Source organism: Strix aluco, chromosome 1 (genome assembly GCF_031877795.1).
Source record: "Strix aluco isolate bStrAlu1 chromosome 1, bStrAlu1.hap1, whole genome shotgun sequence".
Classification (NCBI taxonomy): Eukaryota; Metazoa; Chordata; class Aves; order Strigiformes; family Strigidae; genus Strix; species Strix aluco.
The window spans coordinates 156,543,926-156,558,596 of NC_133931.1; the positions used below are offsets into that span (position 1 = coordinate 156,543,926).

General features: G+C 41.2%; 1 protein-coding gene across 1 annotated transcript in view; it reads right to left on the bottom strand.

The window, feature by feature from the left end:
- STAC (SH3 and cysteine rich domain) overlaps window positions 1–14,671 on the bottom strand; it is a 76,823-nt gene that overhangs the window by 20,887 nt on the left and 41,265 nt on the right. The window contains exons 3-6 of the mRNA XM_074849908.1: window positions 10,154–10,254; window positions 7,848–7,929; window positions 5,990–6,105; window positions 1,561–1,642 (exon numbers count right to left, since the gene is read on the bottom strand). Of these exons, the coding sequence (XP_074706009.1) occupies window positions 1,561–1,642; window positions 5,990–6,105; window positions 7,848–7,929; window positions 10,154–10,254 (381 nt within the window). The remainder of the gene's footprint in view (window positions 1–1,560; window positions 1,643–5,989; window positions 6,106–7,847; window positions 7,930–10,153; window positions 10,255–14,671) is intronic.

Genomic DNA, 14,671 nt, shown 5'->3' on the forward strand with positions numbered 1-14,671 from the left:
TCTCCACACAACAGAAATCCATTTTTTTCATATTTATTTGCCCTAGCAGCAGCAGATGAAAAAAAAAAGCAGGGATTTTTACAGCTGGAAAGGATTGTACCATTTCCATAGCTTGTGCAAACAGTGCGGGCAGTTTATTAAAAATCTACCAAGGGGAAATTTTTGGAGTGACTGATGCATAATTTATACCCTGAGCCTCTGAAGGATGGATTGTAAAAAAGCCAGTGCTGATCAAAGGAATTGTTAATGTGCCGCGGAAGTTATTTGGAGGTTTGACACATGCTGAGTTTTTAAACTAATCTCTTTGAGTAAGTTCCTTGAATGCCTCCCAGTGCATTCAGTGAATACAGATCTCAGAGAAAAAAAGTTTCTTTGGGTTTCAGAAACGAAACCACTGATCAACAATGAAATAAAAAGCTGAAAACTCAAACAGGGCCAAATTAATCTCAGATGGGCAGGATTAAACAATGTGAAGCAGACTGAATTCTTTATCTTTAACCAGGTCAGGTCAGCTTGAACTTGCAAGACAGAAAACCTAAATAAATTGTCAGGAGAAAGCAGATAACATAGATGGGATGTTCACAAAATGAGAGGGCAGAAATGACTGAACACAGTGAGAAATGATAGGACCAGGAGGGGAGGAAAGGAATAAGGAGGTAGCATGAAACGGGAATGGACAGCTGAAGCTGGCATTTCACCCACATGAATTGCTAGCAGCATGTAAGGACCACTGGGGGTGCTATGAAGAAGAAATCTATGCTCACTGTGATTTATTTTAGTAGTGTACATCTCATGTGAGATTCAGCAGAGCAGCCTTCAGGTGCTGCTAGAGAAGTTGCTCTTATGGTTTGGGCCTGAAATTTTTCTTAGTGCTCCAAATCCCTTTGTACTTATTGCTTCCCTCACCATGACTGAATTCAAGAACAGGGTCACACACACCATCCCTTGGCTGAGATTTCATTCCTAAGCTCTTGATTGGTATGATGATCTTGAAATTCCATCATACCAGTAAAAACATTACTCTTGTACTGCAAAGCAGACAAAGGAATTGGGCTATTGATATTACTGGGCACATACTATAGTTGTACTGAGGAACTGCAATTATAATCAGGATTCAGTGTGCTGGATATTCTGCAAACGTATGGATATTATATGATTCATTTCCTGATCCAAAGAGGTTATGGTGTGTAGAGACATGTCGACAAGTCAAACATGTGGAAAATAAAGTAATTTTTTTGTTCCATTTTGCTAATGTGGAACTGAAGCATCTTAAGCGATTAGTCTAGTCATGTTGATGAAGCATAGGAGATAGGGAATGGACCTGAACCTTGTCCAATGCCAGGTCTGGACACAACAAATTAAGAAAACTGGTGGCTTGGATTTCATCTGAATGGCAAAAAGCGTTCCCCAAATCCTTGCACCAACTGCATGCCGCACTCACCTCCCACTTTGAAAAGCAGAATGCTGCTAAAACATGGACATGCCATAAAAAAATATCTGAAATAGGTTGTACACAGGCCTATACATCTGAAGATGCTGTCCTGGCCTGGCAGCACTCACCGCTGTTGCTGCGTTTCCTGCTTATGTCAAGGGTGCCTGCAGAGCTATCACCTTCCTCAGGAACTTCTGCCAGGTCAGCTGTCTGCAGGGACAGAAAGAGCAAATGAGATGGGATAAGCCAGAAAAAGTGAGTGATGAGGTGAAATAAGACCACGCGAGAGCCTTTGGGGAATGCAGTACTTAAGGTGCTATCAGAGCAGAGCCAATCAGCCTAATGGGATTGCAAAAAACATTGTATCTGGTGACGCACAAAAAACACCTACTTCACAGGGAGCAGTGAAAGCCCAGAATGAACTCCAGACCAAGTTTACAGTCTGGAGTACAAAAGATTTCTACAGTATAAAGTGAAGTGAAAGTTAAGGAAGGAAGGATTACGTTAAACAATGTGGTGCTCTGTATACAATAGAAGTGGCTTGGGGGAATTTGTAGATTCTGCGGGTGTACTGAATAGCTATCTATCAAGGAGACTGGACATGAATTGAAACTGTTAATTTATTAACCCTGAATACATTATTCAGTAAAATAACCATAATGTAAGCGTGATTTTAATTCTGCTAATGTGCTGTGAAAGAAGGAGCTGGAGTGTGATGGAATTGATGAAGTCAGTCTTCAAATATCTGCCCTCATTTTCTTTTTGAACAGTCATCTGGCTGGTATGGGTAGGGAAAAATGAAACCCAAATGTTGTTGTTAGAATTACTATGATTTTTTACTTGTACCACATTAATGTCAATTATGATTAGGGACCCATTGTTCTAAGGTGTAGGAAAACATGGGATGACATAATCTCAAGCCTCAGAAGTGTAAGTCTGCATAAGACACCAGATTCCTTGGTTGGGTAGTCAGCTTCTCCATGTATAGCCTGACAGGAACCAGGAGCTGCTCCAAACAACTCTGTCCGAATCTGACCTTACGGAACTTCAGTTTCTGAACTCTCCACATGTGACTTCTTTTGGATAAAACATCTTCGATAACCATAAAAAACACAAACACTGAACTTGAGTCAGGTGTTCTCTCTAATCTGAAAAACTGTAAATCTTTATATGTTCCTAAGATTTATTTATTTCTTGTTAACAGGTCTTTAAGACACATGGAAGGATTTAACTTCATTATTCCACAACACTTTACAATTGTACTGTACACATCGCTCTGTCCGTTGCTTTGCAGACCTTTGCCTGCATTACAGGAAGAAAAGCCAAACAAGGAACATTCACTGCTTTTGTTCAGGGAGCACAAAATATGAATTGCTTTATGGATTTTTATATGTTTTTTCCTTCTACTAGTGCTGACAACAAAGCTTTTTTTAGAAAGTACTTTGACAATTTTATTTCCCCTATCTAGTACTTTCCCAGCTATTTCTCCATCCAAGGATACTAATGAACAAAGAGGTTAAAAGTAGATTTATGCCACAGGTATCTTGTGGTTATCTCGTTTCCCTTGCTATTTTAAGAGTCTTCTACTTTACTGCCTTGTTTTTAGAGTCAGCCCTTTTGCAGCAGGTCACGCCTGTCTTACATCTTGCACAAATGGGTCACCCCTGGATGAGAAGGCACTGCAATAGCAATGCTAACACGGAGTCAGTGTAGAGCATATCTAGGGATTTCTAGTTGCTGGGTGGAGAACGGAAAGACTGTCTTTGTTGAAATAGTAAGCTATTTTTCAGCTCATTGCTATGGATGTTCCTCAGTCTTCACAGACTAGCTTCATAATTGCTGATTAACTTCATATTTTGTTGGGTACTACTGCATATGGGATGTGCAGTGACTGTCTCTTCAGTATATACCTCATCCAAAACCTCCTGAAGTAACCTCAGTTACCTTTAACAATTTTTCAGTCAACAGCTATAAGATAAATGGTCTAATAGAGATGATAGAGGTACAAAGCTGCTTTTGAGAGGAGCTGATCCACGAGAAACTAACAAGAACTGGAGTCACATTTATATCACCTCAAGTGACTTTCTTTATAGATGTGGGTTGCAGAAGCAGATTTTTGAAGGAAGCAGTAGGTAGTAAATCTGAAGCATATGGCCACTTTCTTTTATGGGAAATGCAGAATCCGGGCTGAAAAATCACAGTGGGTGCGTCCACACTGCTCAGTCATGTTAAAAATACCTTGGCTAGTTCAGAGCAAGACAGTTATCTCTACTCTCCACAGAGACATGGACTGCAGTCCTGGAAGCTTCATGGCTGTAGAGGCAAGGCATGGCTCCTAGGCTAGTCACTTTGCTTTTAACTACCTTCAGCAGGAGCAGCACCTCCTCTGACTCAGAGCTAATCCTTTGACAGCTTGGACACCACCTATGAGGTAGGACACCAGGTATGTCCCTGGTGTCCCTGGTTTGGAGACATGGTAGAACCTTGAAGCACTCCCCGGCTCCCAGGGCTGGGGCACAGTCTAGCCACAAAGTTTCTGTGCTGCTGTGAGCCTCACGGCTGCAATGCTGTTTCTGCTGTTAAAAGCAGCAGAGTAGCACAGAACTGAGGACCTCTAGGGAAAGATCTTAGTTGCTATGCGTTATTAACTGCGCATGTGCTGCTAGTGCACATGCTCTGGTGCGTTTTTACCTGGGCTCTAAGGGCTGTGTCACGTCCCTGTTCTGGTCACTGGTCAGTGCCTGCTCTTGGGTCACACATCATAGTCATAAAGCTCCATGGCCCCATCATTTGGATCAGGGTTGTGTCTGCCCCTGGTTGTTATCCTTGTCTCAATTCACAGACTTGCACTGACAGAAGTTGTTGGTTTCACATGTCTGTTTATTCAGTTCTCTAATGTTTCCTATTTTCTGTATGCTGACACATGTTATATCTTCTCTCAGCCTCAATACCCTGGAGAAATTCCCATAATGAACTTACATTCCTCGTTCTACACCCACACCCCACCTAGTTATGATCAGTTCCCTAGGGCAAGCTGACACAGCATTTGAGATTTCTATGCTTGCGTTGTCATTCATAATTCAACAGAACGCTTTATTGATTTAGAAAGCAATAATTACATTTGTAGAACTTCTGTTTCAAAGTAAATTAAATCATTGAAAGAAAGAACTGTAATCACAATGCGACAGGTGGTAGAGTCACTCTGGGTTTTAAAAAAGAATGGAAATTTCCTTTTAAGGCACAAACAAGGGTGGATAGAGGACATGTCCTTTAATCACTCCCTTGCAGATTTCACTTAGTTCTTGTTTAAATTTGTCTGTCTTCTTTCCCATCTGACACAAATGGACATCTGTTTACAGGCCACCTATACCACCTGAGGTTACAGTTCAGCCATGTGAGTGAGCATACATTTAAGCGCCAGGGAAATGTTGTACCAAACATAAACAGATATTAGCACAACTCTAAATTAAACATGTAAGTATTTGCTCTGAGGCCTGGAGACCAAGCCTCATTATGTCTCTGTGCCTGGTGATTTTTATTCTGAGGTGAGCGCAGGAGAGATTGTCAGAAAATGTGGGTCTGATTTTCAGACATGACAATCAGTTTTAGCCTCCAGTGTATTCAGGCATGATTTTTTTTTTTTTTTTCCAGGGGTTGGGGGGGGTGAGTGGGGGGGATCTCTTGGGAAAAAGAGAGCCTCAAATGTAGGTTTAAGTGCCTGTTTATGAGAGGTGAGTGGGTATGAAGCATTCTTTCAACACCATGAATGAGCTCCTGATGTTGTGGCTCCCAATACTGTTGAAACAACCATTTCCGTAAGGAAAAAATTGGTAATTGTTAATGTTGAACTAGGTATGGATTTAAAAAGGGCAGGGTTAAGGGAACTATCGTTTCCCTTGTCCTCATTCTCCAGCTCTTCTGCCACGGTCCTGAAAAAAGTGACTTTTATGACAGGAAAGAGTGATTGACAAAGATTAGGATGAAGGTTAAAATCTCCCTGTCCGGATACAACAAGCTGAGTACACCTGCCTGTATTTGGGTTTTGGAGAGAGGAGCTCAAATCTGTGATGCCTCCCTCCTGAGTCTACACCCCTGAGTCTACAGGGGTGGAGGTGCCAGTCCGTTGCCTTGTTGCAGTACCAGTAGCTTTATTTTGTCTGGGCTTGTACTGTGGAGCTTGTATTTTTAAATCTAGGCTCTGAGGACTCCAGCCCATTGCTATCACTTCTTCTGAAGGGTAAATGCCCACCACCACCACCAGACAGTATGCATGTACTCCAGCATGACAGTTACATATCTGTGTTCCACTTTTACACAGATATGTAAAATCAAAAGAATACAAGAAGATTATTCATTTAATTTGTATTTTTCTCAAGAGTCATCTAAAAGATACTTAAAACCTGAGTTTGCAAAAATAATGTAATTTCTGGTCTCATTTTGGAAGCTGAGAGTGAGATAAATTTTTTTTACAGTTTGAAATACAAGTTTTGTAAACTCTGATACAAACTCCTGTTGTTCCTCCAGAAAGAAAATGGAAGAAAGATGCGGGATACTTACAGAGTTTCTGTTGGGAGAGTCAGACCCACTTCCAGAACTGCCCTTTTTGGTCTTCTGGGCTAAGGAAGTCCCAAAGCGGAGAGTTTCATACACAGGGTCAACCTTATTTCCACAGGCTGCAACAGAAGGAGCAAAACATGCATCAATCCCTTGAAGATATTTCTGGTCATGTTCCTGCTCCACTTGGGAGAAACACGGGTCTCTACCAACATATTGGGGTGTATGCTCAGACACAAGTTGAGACACTATCCTGCTAAAAAGTGTTTGATGAACTTAGTGGAATTGACTTTTGCTAGTGATTTTCTGCTGCCTCTCTGATCTCATAAAGATCATCCTTCATCATACAAGCTCTTCAGGTCCCAGCCAATGTCTTGTCTCTCTTTCATCCTCCTTTTCTAATCACTGCTGATACTGCCTACACTGAGTTAAGGCAGACAAAGTACCAGGAGGCTTTAATCCATGTTTGCTGCCTGTTCCTACTACTGACCTCTTGGATTGCTCTCAACAGTAGATGCTGGAAGGGAAATACCCTAGACTGTGCCTGAGCATCCTTGTGGTATGGGTGGACCATCACCTTTATCCATCTACCCTCACAGTGCTCCTAGTTGGTTAACATGGATAAAAGGATGGCCTGGAGCTGCCTTGAAAGTACCAACATCCCCACTGTGAGGCCTTATGGGGTCTGGAGGCAGGTGTGAGTAAGCACCTGCTGTTGGGAATGTGGTCCAGGTTGCTCAGCTCAGTCTAGGCGTAGCCAGAAAGGCCACCACCCCCACTGGTGTATGTCCATTCAATTCTCACTCCCACTCTTCCTCATAGCTGGCCCCAAAAGTCATCTCCCATGGCAGAGAAATGGATGAATTCAATTGGCATGAGCAAATTAATTTCAAATCTTCTTCTACATACTGCATTATTAGACCTCAGCCTCCCTTGCAGTACAAGGCAGTAGGCACGTAGAATACAGTACATTTGTAGCACTGTGTAGGAGGAGGGAAATTTTGGCCAAAGTACTGAGAAAATACATAGAATTTTGAATTTTGATGAGAGCAAAGCACACCTCATTTTTTAGCCAGAGTTTGTTCGAAATGTTTCTATTACTTCTGACAAAAATTATGGATGTATTTTTAGAAAGAGAAACTTAGATGAAATCCATGTAATTAACTTTTTTTTTTTTTTTTCCTGCAATAAAGTAAATGTCCTCAGACAAGTCATGTTAAACTGGCTGCCTAGTTTTGGCTTCCATTTTTGATACTGCCAGGCTTGCTTGGTCAGAGTACTGGTGGGGAGAAATATTTTCCAGAATCAACTCCTCCATTTCAAAATTTTTCTTTTTGGAAATTTGGTATTACAGTGAGCAAAATCTGCTCTTTTAAATACTCAGACAATGTGTAGACATGGTCAATAAGGAAAAATATGAGGAAAGGAAGAAATGTGGATGAAAAAGAACAGGAACATAGCAACATCCCTCAAAAGACAGACCAGTGGTTTGAACGCCTCCCGCTGTTTTGATCTCTGTGTCTTTTATCTGGTTCCTCCCAGCTCAGATCTTCACCTCAATATTCCAGCATTTCTTCCTTTTTAAGTTCCTACCTTGATCTCAGGTAGTTATTATTACAACCAGGGTAATTGCTAAGAGGTTACATGTACAGGGGTTTGAGTGTAACACACAATAAACACACCCTCTCCTCTTCCAGCTTTGTATCTTTGAAGTGGTCCTTTCCTGAGATGGCAGAAGGACATCCAGTCACCGAAAGGAGCTGGAAGGCTGCTGAGGGTAAATACCATGGCTGGAAGTCTGCCGCTGCTGTTGCAGAGCACTGCCAAAGGGAGACTGAACAGAAAAGCAATCAAAACCTACCAATAGGCATCACTTCCTTGATGCAGCCAAACTGTTCGTGAATGAGTAGTGGTGAGCTGTAGTACCGTCGAAATCCCTTTGGCTGGAAGGAGAGAAAGCAAAAACAAGTGAAGGGCATTGCTGCCACATAGTAGAAATAACCTCAGCTCTTTGGCTAATGGCATAGCAGTGTGGGGAGGCTGGAAATTTGACTCCTGTTGTTGAGTCACGGTAGTGTTTAGAGATCAGGGATTTACTTGATTTTTCTTCTGGAAAAAACAATTTCCCATACTTATGTGGAAGGAGGGGCTCATTTTCAGCTCCCTTTTTTCTTTTGTCTTACACAAAAGCAGCACTAATTAATTGCAGCAGAAGTGCTGAATCATTAGAGATTCTGGGAAGTTTCCCTCTCCCTTTCTTCTTATGTAATGTGAATTTGCGTTGTTTTGCATTTGCTAAACATGTGACTGTGCTTCCCCACCCTACCTCCAAATCCTCACGTTCCCATGTATGCACTTGTGAAACCCAAGGAATTTAAAGCCTTTTTAGATGTTTTTCTAAGGTTTGCTGCTGGCTGAGTGCAACTTCCACTGCTTTTTTGTCTTGTGTTGTCACCAGATGTCCCCTCAATGTCAATTTTTAGAGAAATGCACTATAACAACTCAAGCTATTAAAGAATATCACAATATGGCAAATAACAGTGCCCTATACCACTCTAAAAACCATTCTTAGAAGGTTAAACATTTCCTGTTACCTCCCTATTTACTATCTCAGCTATCAAATACCTCAGGCAAAGGCTGAGTACCTGAAATGAAGGGGTTAACATCTAAGTCTTTGGAAATGGCCTTTAAGGTATTAGAGACTCACAAATGGTCTCTCAGATTTCTACTCTTTGCAGGCTGTGAGAACTTCCAGTTACAGTGAGAAGTGGAAAAGCCTCATGGAGATGTGCATATTTTCCATATCCTATCAGTAAACATCAAAAAATGGTAGACAACTAGTTCTTTTGCGAATGAGCTGCAGTACAGATTGAGAAGGAATGAGGGGATTGATAAATTTGGTTTCTTAGAGGAGTAAATTCCATATTCTCCAGCCTTGGTTTGCCCCCAAACTAGATTGAGACACAACACGAGCTCATAAAACTCACATGACTTTGCTGAACGACTTCCTGCTGTAAATTTAGCCTCTACTTTTCTGCTTTTGTAAACTAGTGACCACAAACGCTGAGGCTGGAATCAAGAAATGAGTGAAACAATACACGTGATTTAATATTTGGCTTGTCCAGGGCTTGCAATGAGGTCATTCAACTCTTCACAGGCCAACTTCCTAAACCAGAATGTCTCACACTAGGGTTATGATTAATGGTTTAAATGCATAAAGATTTGCCTCAGGTGTATAAACAACTATAGCTTTCACTAAATACTCTTGGAGAGAAAAGATCTTTCCAGTGAAAGGTGGTTTTTCTAGACCTTTTGAAGTCAATGTTTGCATTTTTTCATCATTTAACAACAGTGAAACTGTTTGGTTTTAGCTCATATTTGTCTCAGGTGCCTTCAGGTTGCAAGAAATCTGAGAACATCTGAAACATGAATATATGTATTCAGTTTTCATATTCCAAATGGTCATTTTTCCAAGTTCTTTTTCCAAAAGTAACCAAAAGAACCATATTCCCATAAAAGTCATCAAGTTGAGATAGAATAATCTCAAACACAGTTTCCTGCCTTTGCCAATTATGAGAATCTTCTGCTCAGGTGACCCAGGCACTAAGGTGCTGTGTTCATACAGGGGCAGGTCTCCTCCCAGCCTCTCCTACTGAGAGACTGCTTGAAACTCTGTATTGTCTCACTGTGAAATATCCTTTGGTTTTCTTTTTAAGATGAATTACAGTTTTTCTTCAAGCCCTAACAGTGGAAAAAACCAATAAAATATAATTTGAAGGATTTTTCATTTGTTAAACTCCATTGAAATATTTTGACTAATTTATAACATTCCTTGAGAGATTTACACTCCAGCAAACACAATTTAAATCAAGGGAATTAATTCTATTATTTAGCTAAATTTGGGTTATGTAACTGTATTTTCACATCCACAAAGCAGATTTGTGTTTAATTTTTGTTCAGGTTTTTGAGTAGTAGCAGTTGCCCGGATTGATAATAGGGCACTACCTGCCTTTACTTTTCTCACCTCTGTAAAGTGACCTGGTATCAGCTCTGTTAATGCACCAGCTAAATGCCAGCCAGGGGGTCAGGAACACAAAATGAGTGGCTCCAGCACAAACTGGTGCCTCCCACTGCATGTGCTGCATGTGCCCTGAACTGCTCACTTACCAGCTTGCCCATGCAACGCTGTTGTCCAATACTGTCTGCACACTTGTGGTGGATGCTCATCTTACAAGCCTTACAGCGCAGTCCGTGCTTAGCGTTTGTCCCTGTGAAATTCATGGAAATTATTTAATTAGACAAAATCAATAGTTTCCATGCATTTAATGAATGACCTGAAAGAACTGATGGGGAGGTCAGTTGCAGTAGAGTAAATATTGACATCATTCTTCACCTTGCTTACTGTTTTTTATACACATTCAAACATACGTTTTCTTTACAGTCTCTCTATTTTAGGCATTTCTCCCCCATGCTCTTTCCTAGGCTACTGCTGCCTTTAGATATATATTGGATTATGTTCTGCTGTATGATAGTCTTATCAGTGATGTTTACCTCATGAGCATCAAGCAAAATCCCTTTGCTACTTTGACAGGGCTTGGCATGAGAGCTGTACATGGCTGAGGGAGCCACTGAAGGAGCACCCAGGCTCTGGAGCTGCCGTGGAGAGCCAGGCCATCAGTGGAGGGCCAGGTTTTTGGGGTGAGAGGTAGCTCCAGGGGTGTGTGAGAGGGCTAAGCCAGCTCCCTTACCATTGCCCACCCATGTGCCAGGGACTCCTGCTCTCACCTCCCTGGGCCAGTGCTCAGAGGCTGCAGGAAGAGCTCCGTGCACATCCCTGAGTGGGGCAGTGAGGATGCCATGGCTCTGACCTTGCTCTCCTTCACTAGCAGTGGAAAAGTTCAGCGCCGCAAGTAGGGGAGCTCCAGGAGAAATTTTGTCTTACAGAAGCAGACTTCTCCCACTTGCGCAACAGTAGTTCTGCATTATCTTCAATGTGGACCTACTCTTAAATGACAGAGCCAAGTCTGATTGCTTCCAGGCAGAAACAGTCACTCTTATTCATAAGACTTCCTAAACTATGCAGAAGCAGTTAAGCTGCAGCAACTCTTTTATCCCCACAGGACTGTATAAATGGAATGAGTAAACAACATGTCAGTTCATTATCATCTACTGTGAAAGTGAGTAAGAAACAAGGTAGTAAAAAAACCCCCCAAAACTCTTGACATTTTAACCGGCCCTCATTAGTCAGACATGATAGGAATATTAGTCAGAAGGATCCTGCATCTGAAAACACTCATGTAGCTCTTGGTTATTTGAGTAGTCAACACCATATACATGCTGCTGACTTCATTTAGTGAAATGCTATGTCTGAAAGAAGCACTTCAGGGAAGGGCTCATCAAGTCAGTGACAAAACCCGAGCCTTGACAGGACCAATTTCAGGGGAAGAGTTCCCTGAAGTGGCCACTTTCAAACCAAATAAAGGCAGGCTGGAGGCACTTGGGGGCAGTTGAAATGAGCCAGGCTCAGACATTTCACTTGTACAATTCTTGTAGGACAGGGAACCAGCATTCTTGCTGCCTGCCTTCTGAGACTGCTGGAGAGATGGGGAGTGAATGGGGTTGAGTGTGGGGTGCACCCTGGGGACTCCCATGGAGTGTGGTTAGTGCCTGCTCTCTGCTTGTTGCCTGCCTGGCCCCTCTCGGCTGAGCCAACGCACCGCGCTTCACTGCTCGGGTACGTGCAGACGTCTAGCCTCATTCCTGGGGTCTTTTGTTCTAGTAAACACAGGCTTTACTAGGACACATCCCTGTTTGTTTTTGTTTTTGTTTTTTTCCTGTGTGGTTGCACTTGGATTACTGGGCTGTGAGGATTTTTTCAGTTATAGTTTCTTTTCAATAACACATGCTCAAACTGATATTGACTTCTATGGCTTTGAGCTTTTATTACTGATGATGAAATGCTGAATCACTCTTCCTGATGGTCAACAACTGGCACAGTGAGAAAGCAGGACTTCCTCCACATTATTTTTTTTTAATATTTATAGGGTGGAATGAAAAAAAGGAAAATGACATCATACTTTGCCTATACAACACATACTTAGGGTCTAGTTCTCTCACTCTGGTCTGTACTGGCATAACTCTTACGTGCTTTATCAAGTTACTCCTGAGATTCAGCTGAAAATGCAGTCAGTGCTAGCTGTGTTACGTTCTTGCAGACATTTTAGTGTTAACATTACAAGGTGGATATTGGTCCTTCCATGTTATAACCATGTGATCACAGAAGATACACATCTGTCAATATAACTGCACACCCAATTAACATGCAAAATGAATGTGAAGTATCTGTGCTACTTTCAAAAATCAAAATCCAGCTTCTTCAGAACTGTGGTCATGTGAAAATGAGTAAGACAATAAATTACAAAAGAGCAACACTATATTTCTATTACTGAGTGTCATTTGTTACCCATGGGTAAGTAAGTAGTGGCTTCAAAGAGAGAAAAACTATTTCAGTCACACACTTGAGTCTACAAGAAGTCTTTGTAAATCAAAATGAAATTCTCTGTAACTAGTAAAAACTTCAATCTTTAATTCATTGTCATTTCTAACTACTTGGTTTACTGTGGGACTAGACAGCTTGGAAATAATTTACATGTATCTCCCTGCCTCCTACTGAGGAATAACAAAAGAGCTTAAAGAAGCCTTTATTCTGTATTTACACTCAACTACCATATCTCAAGCTCTGAAAATGACATTTCTACAAGACACATTTTTCTTTTTTCCCCAGGATAATTCTTTCTTCAGTTTCTGATCTCCATCACACTAAATCAAACCTCCTCAGAGAATCATGGCTAAGCTATTTCAAAACTGTATGCCAGAGATTAGACAATTACATATTGGCAATGTATCTGACCCAAAAGTTCCTAAGATGCAGAACTGAGGCACAGCCACAGCTCACATTATGGAGAAAAACAGATCCACAATTGGTATAGGTGTAAATGAGACTAGGGTTTGCACCTTTGCATCAGTTTTTAGCCTCCCATGTAAACAAGTTGTTGACTTTGCAGTTGCCTGAATGGGGCTGGTTTTGGAAGGCATTGTGGTAGTTGGAAATGAGGAAAAAGCAGGCAAAACATGGAACTTGAAGACAAGTTATGTAAAACTAATTGAGTACCGTGAGAGTCCTACAGTCATGCTGGTATAAGAAGTATTTCATTATGCCTAAAGTAGTGGCACAGGATATAGCAATGCATTGAAATATTATTTGTCAGTAAGTTCTCCCAGAGAGCATTTGGTCTGAACATACATGAAATAGTAGAGAATAAGTGGTATTAATGACTAAAAGTAAAAAATGATGATGATAATAACAATAGTAATAATAATAATACCACCACCACAATGGGGAAGACTATATGAGGGCAACTTGTATCATTTTACTTATCTGCTGGAGGACACTAGGTCTCATTTGAATTTGAAAGACTCTCTGTGGTGGGCTTATTCCCGCTGGGTTAATCTTTCTGTAGACTGAAGCACGGGGAAGGGGAAGAGTAAGCAGAGAGTTCACATTTGAGATAGCCACATCAGTGTCTGGAAGTGTTCCTGCAGAAGTAGTGAAGTCTGGAAGTCTGGAATAGTAAAACACTCTCCTCAGGGACTTCTGCTGAACATACTCTGATGACCTGCAAGCCTGACCATCACTCTCTTGTTTGCTTCCTGCCCCCCTTAATAGGTGACAGCCTGATTGCAGCCTACCATTTATTCCCATTAGCAGATATTCCCCTATGACAACCTTAATGCACAGCTGGAAGCTGCTGGTATAAAGTACTTACTGAAATGTCTTAGTCCACCTGGAATCATTTCAATTGGTGGTGTATCAGAAATAGAAATAGAGGCTTAGCAATTAAGCTAAACTTGGAGTACCCTAACTACTTTTTTTTTTTTCCTGTTTTTTGTTCAGAGGGGTAGTAGACTAACAGCTTTGATAGACTTTTTGATATTACCTTCAAAAAGTAATCATTCCTCCCATCCTCTTCTCCAGAAACCCTAAGGTTACTTAATCAAATTGAGCATGCCAGAACAAAGGTTTGGCTCAGTCACTTTTTGATTGCAATCTAGGGATGTGGTAGTCATTATTTTTATTCAAGGTGCACTACTTCATTCACTGAACAGGTTGGACAGCATTCAATGAATGGGCACCTCCATTCAATACTTCTTTTTTATTTTCATTGTTCAGTGTGTGTCCTTAAGCATCACTTCTTGAGTATCACAGTAGCCTAATTCCAAATACAAGGTGATTAATAGCCTCATGGGCTTTCCTATGGGCTCAGTCTTTTCTTTTTATGCCTTGCAATACAAGCACATTTGCCAAAATTTGGATGGGATGGCTCTCATTTGAGGGATTAATGGGTAAAACCGTCAGAGGTGTCACTAATATGGCACTACTTGGCCCAGATGCTGGTGTTTAGGTTGCAAAAATTGCAAGCTGCTAAAACTAGGGGTTTAGAATGGAAAATACTGGCATGGTTAGCTGACTCGTGGTGCTCATAAACATAACTGTTAATGCAGTTGTGAAATTCATGTAGGAAAAAAACACACACACATTTGCACATATGTCCTCTGTGTCCTATGTATTAATGTATCTATTAATTATCTCACAGTCTGTAAAGGCTGATATTCCTTTTGCAAATG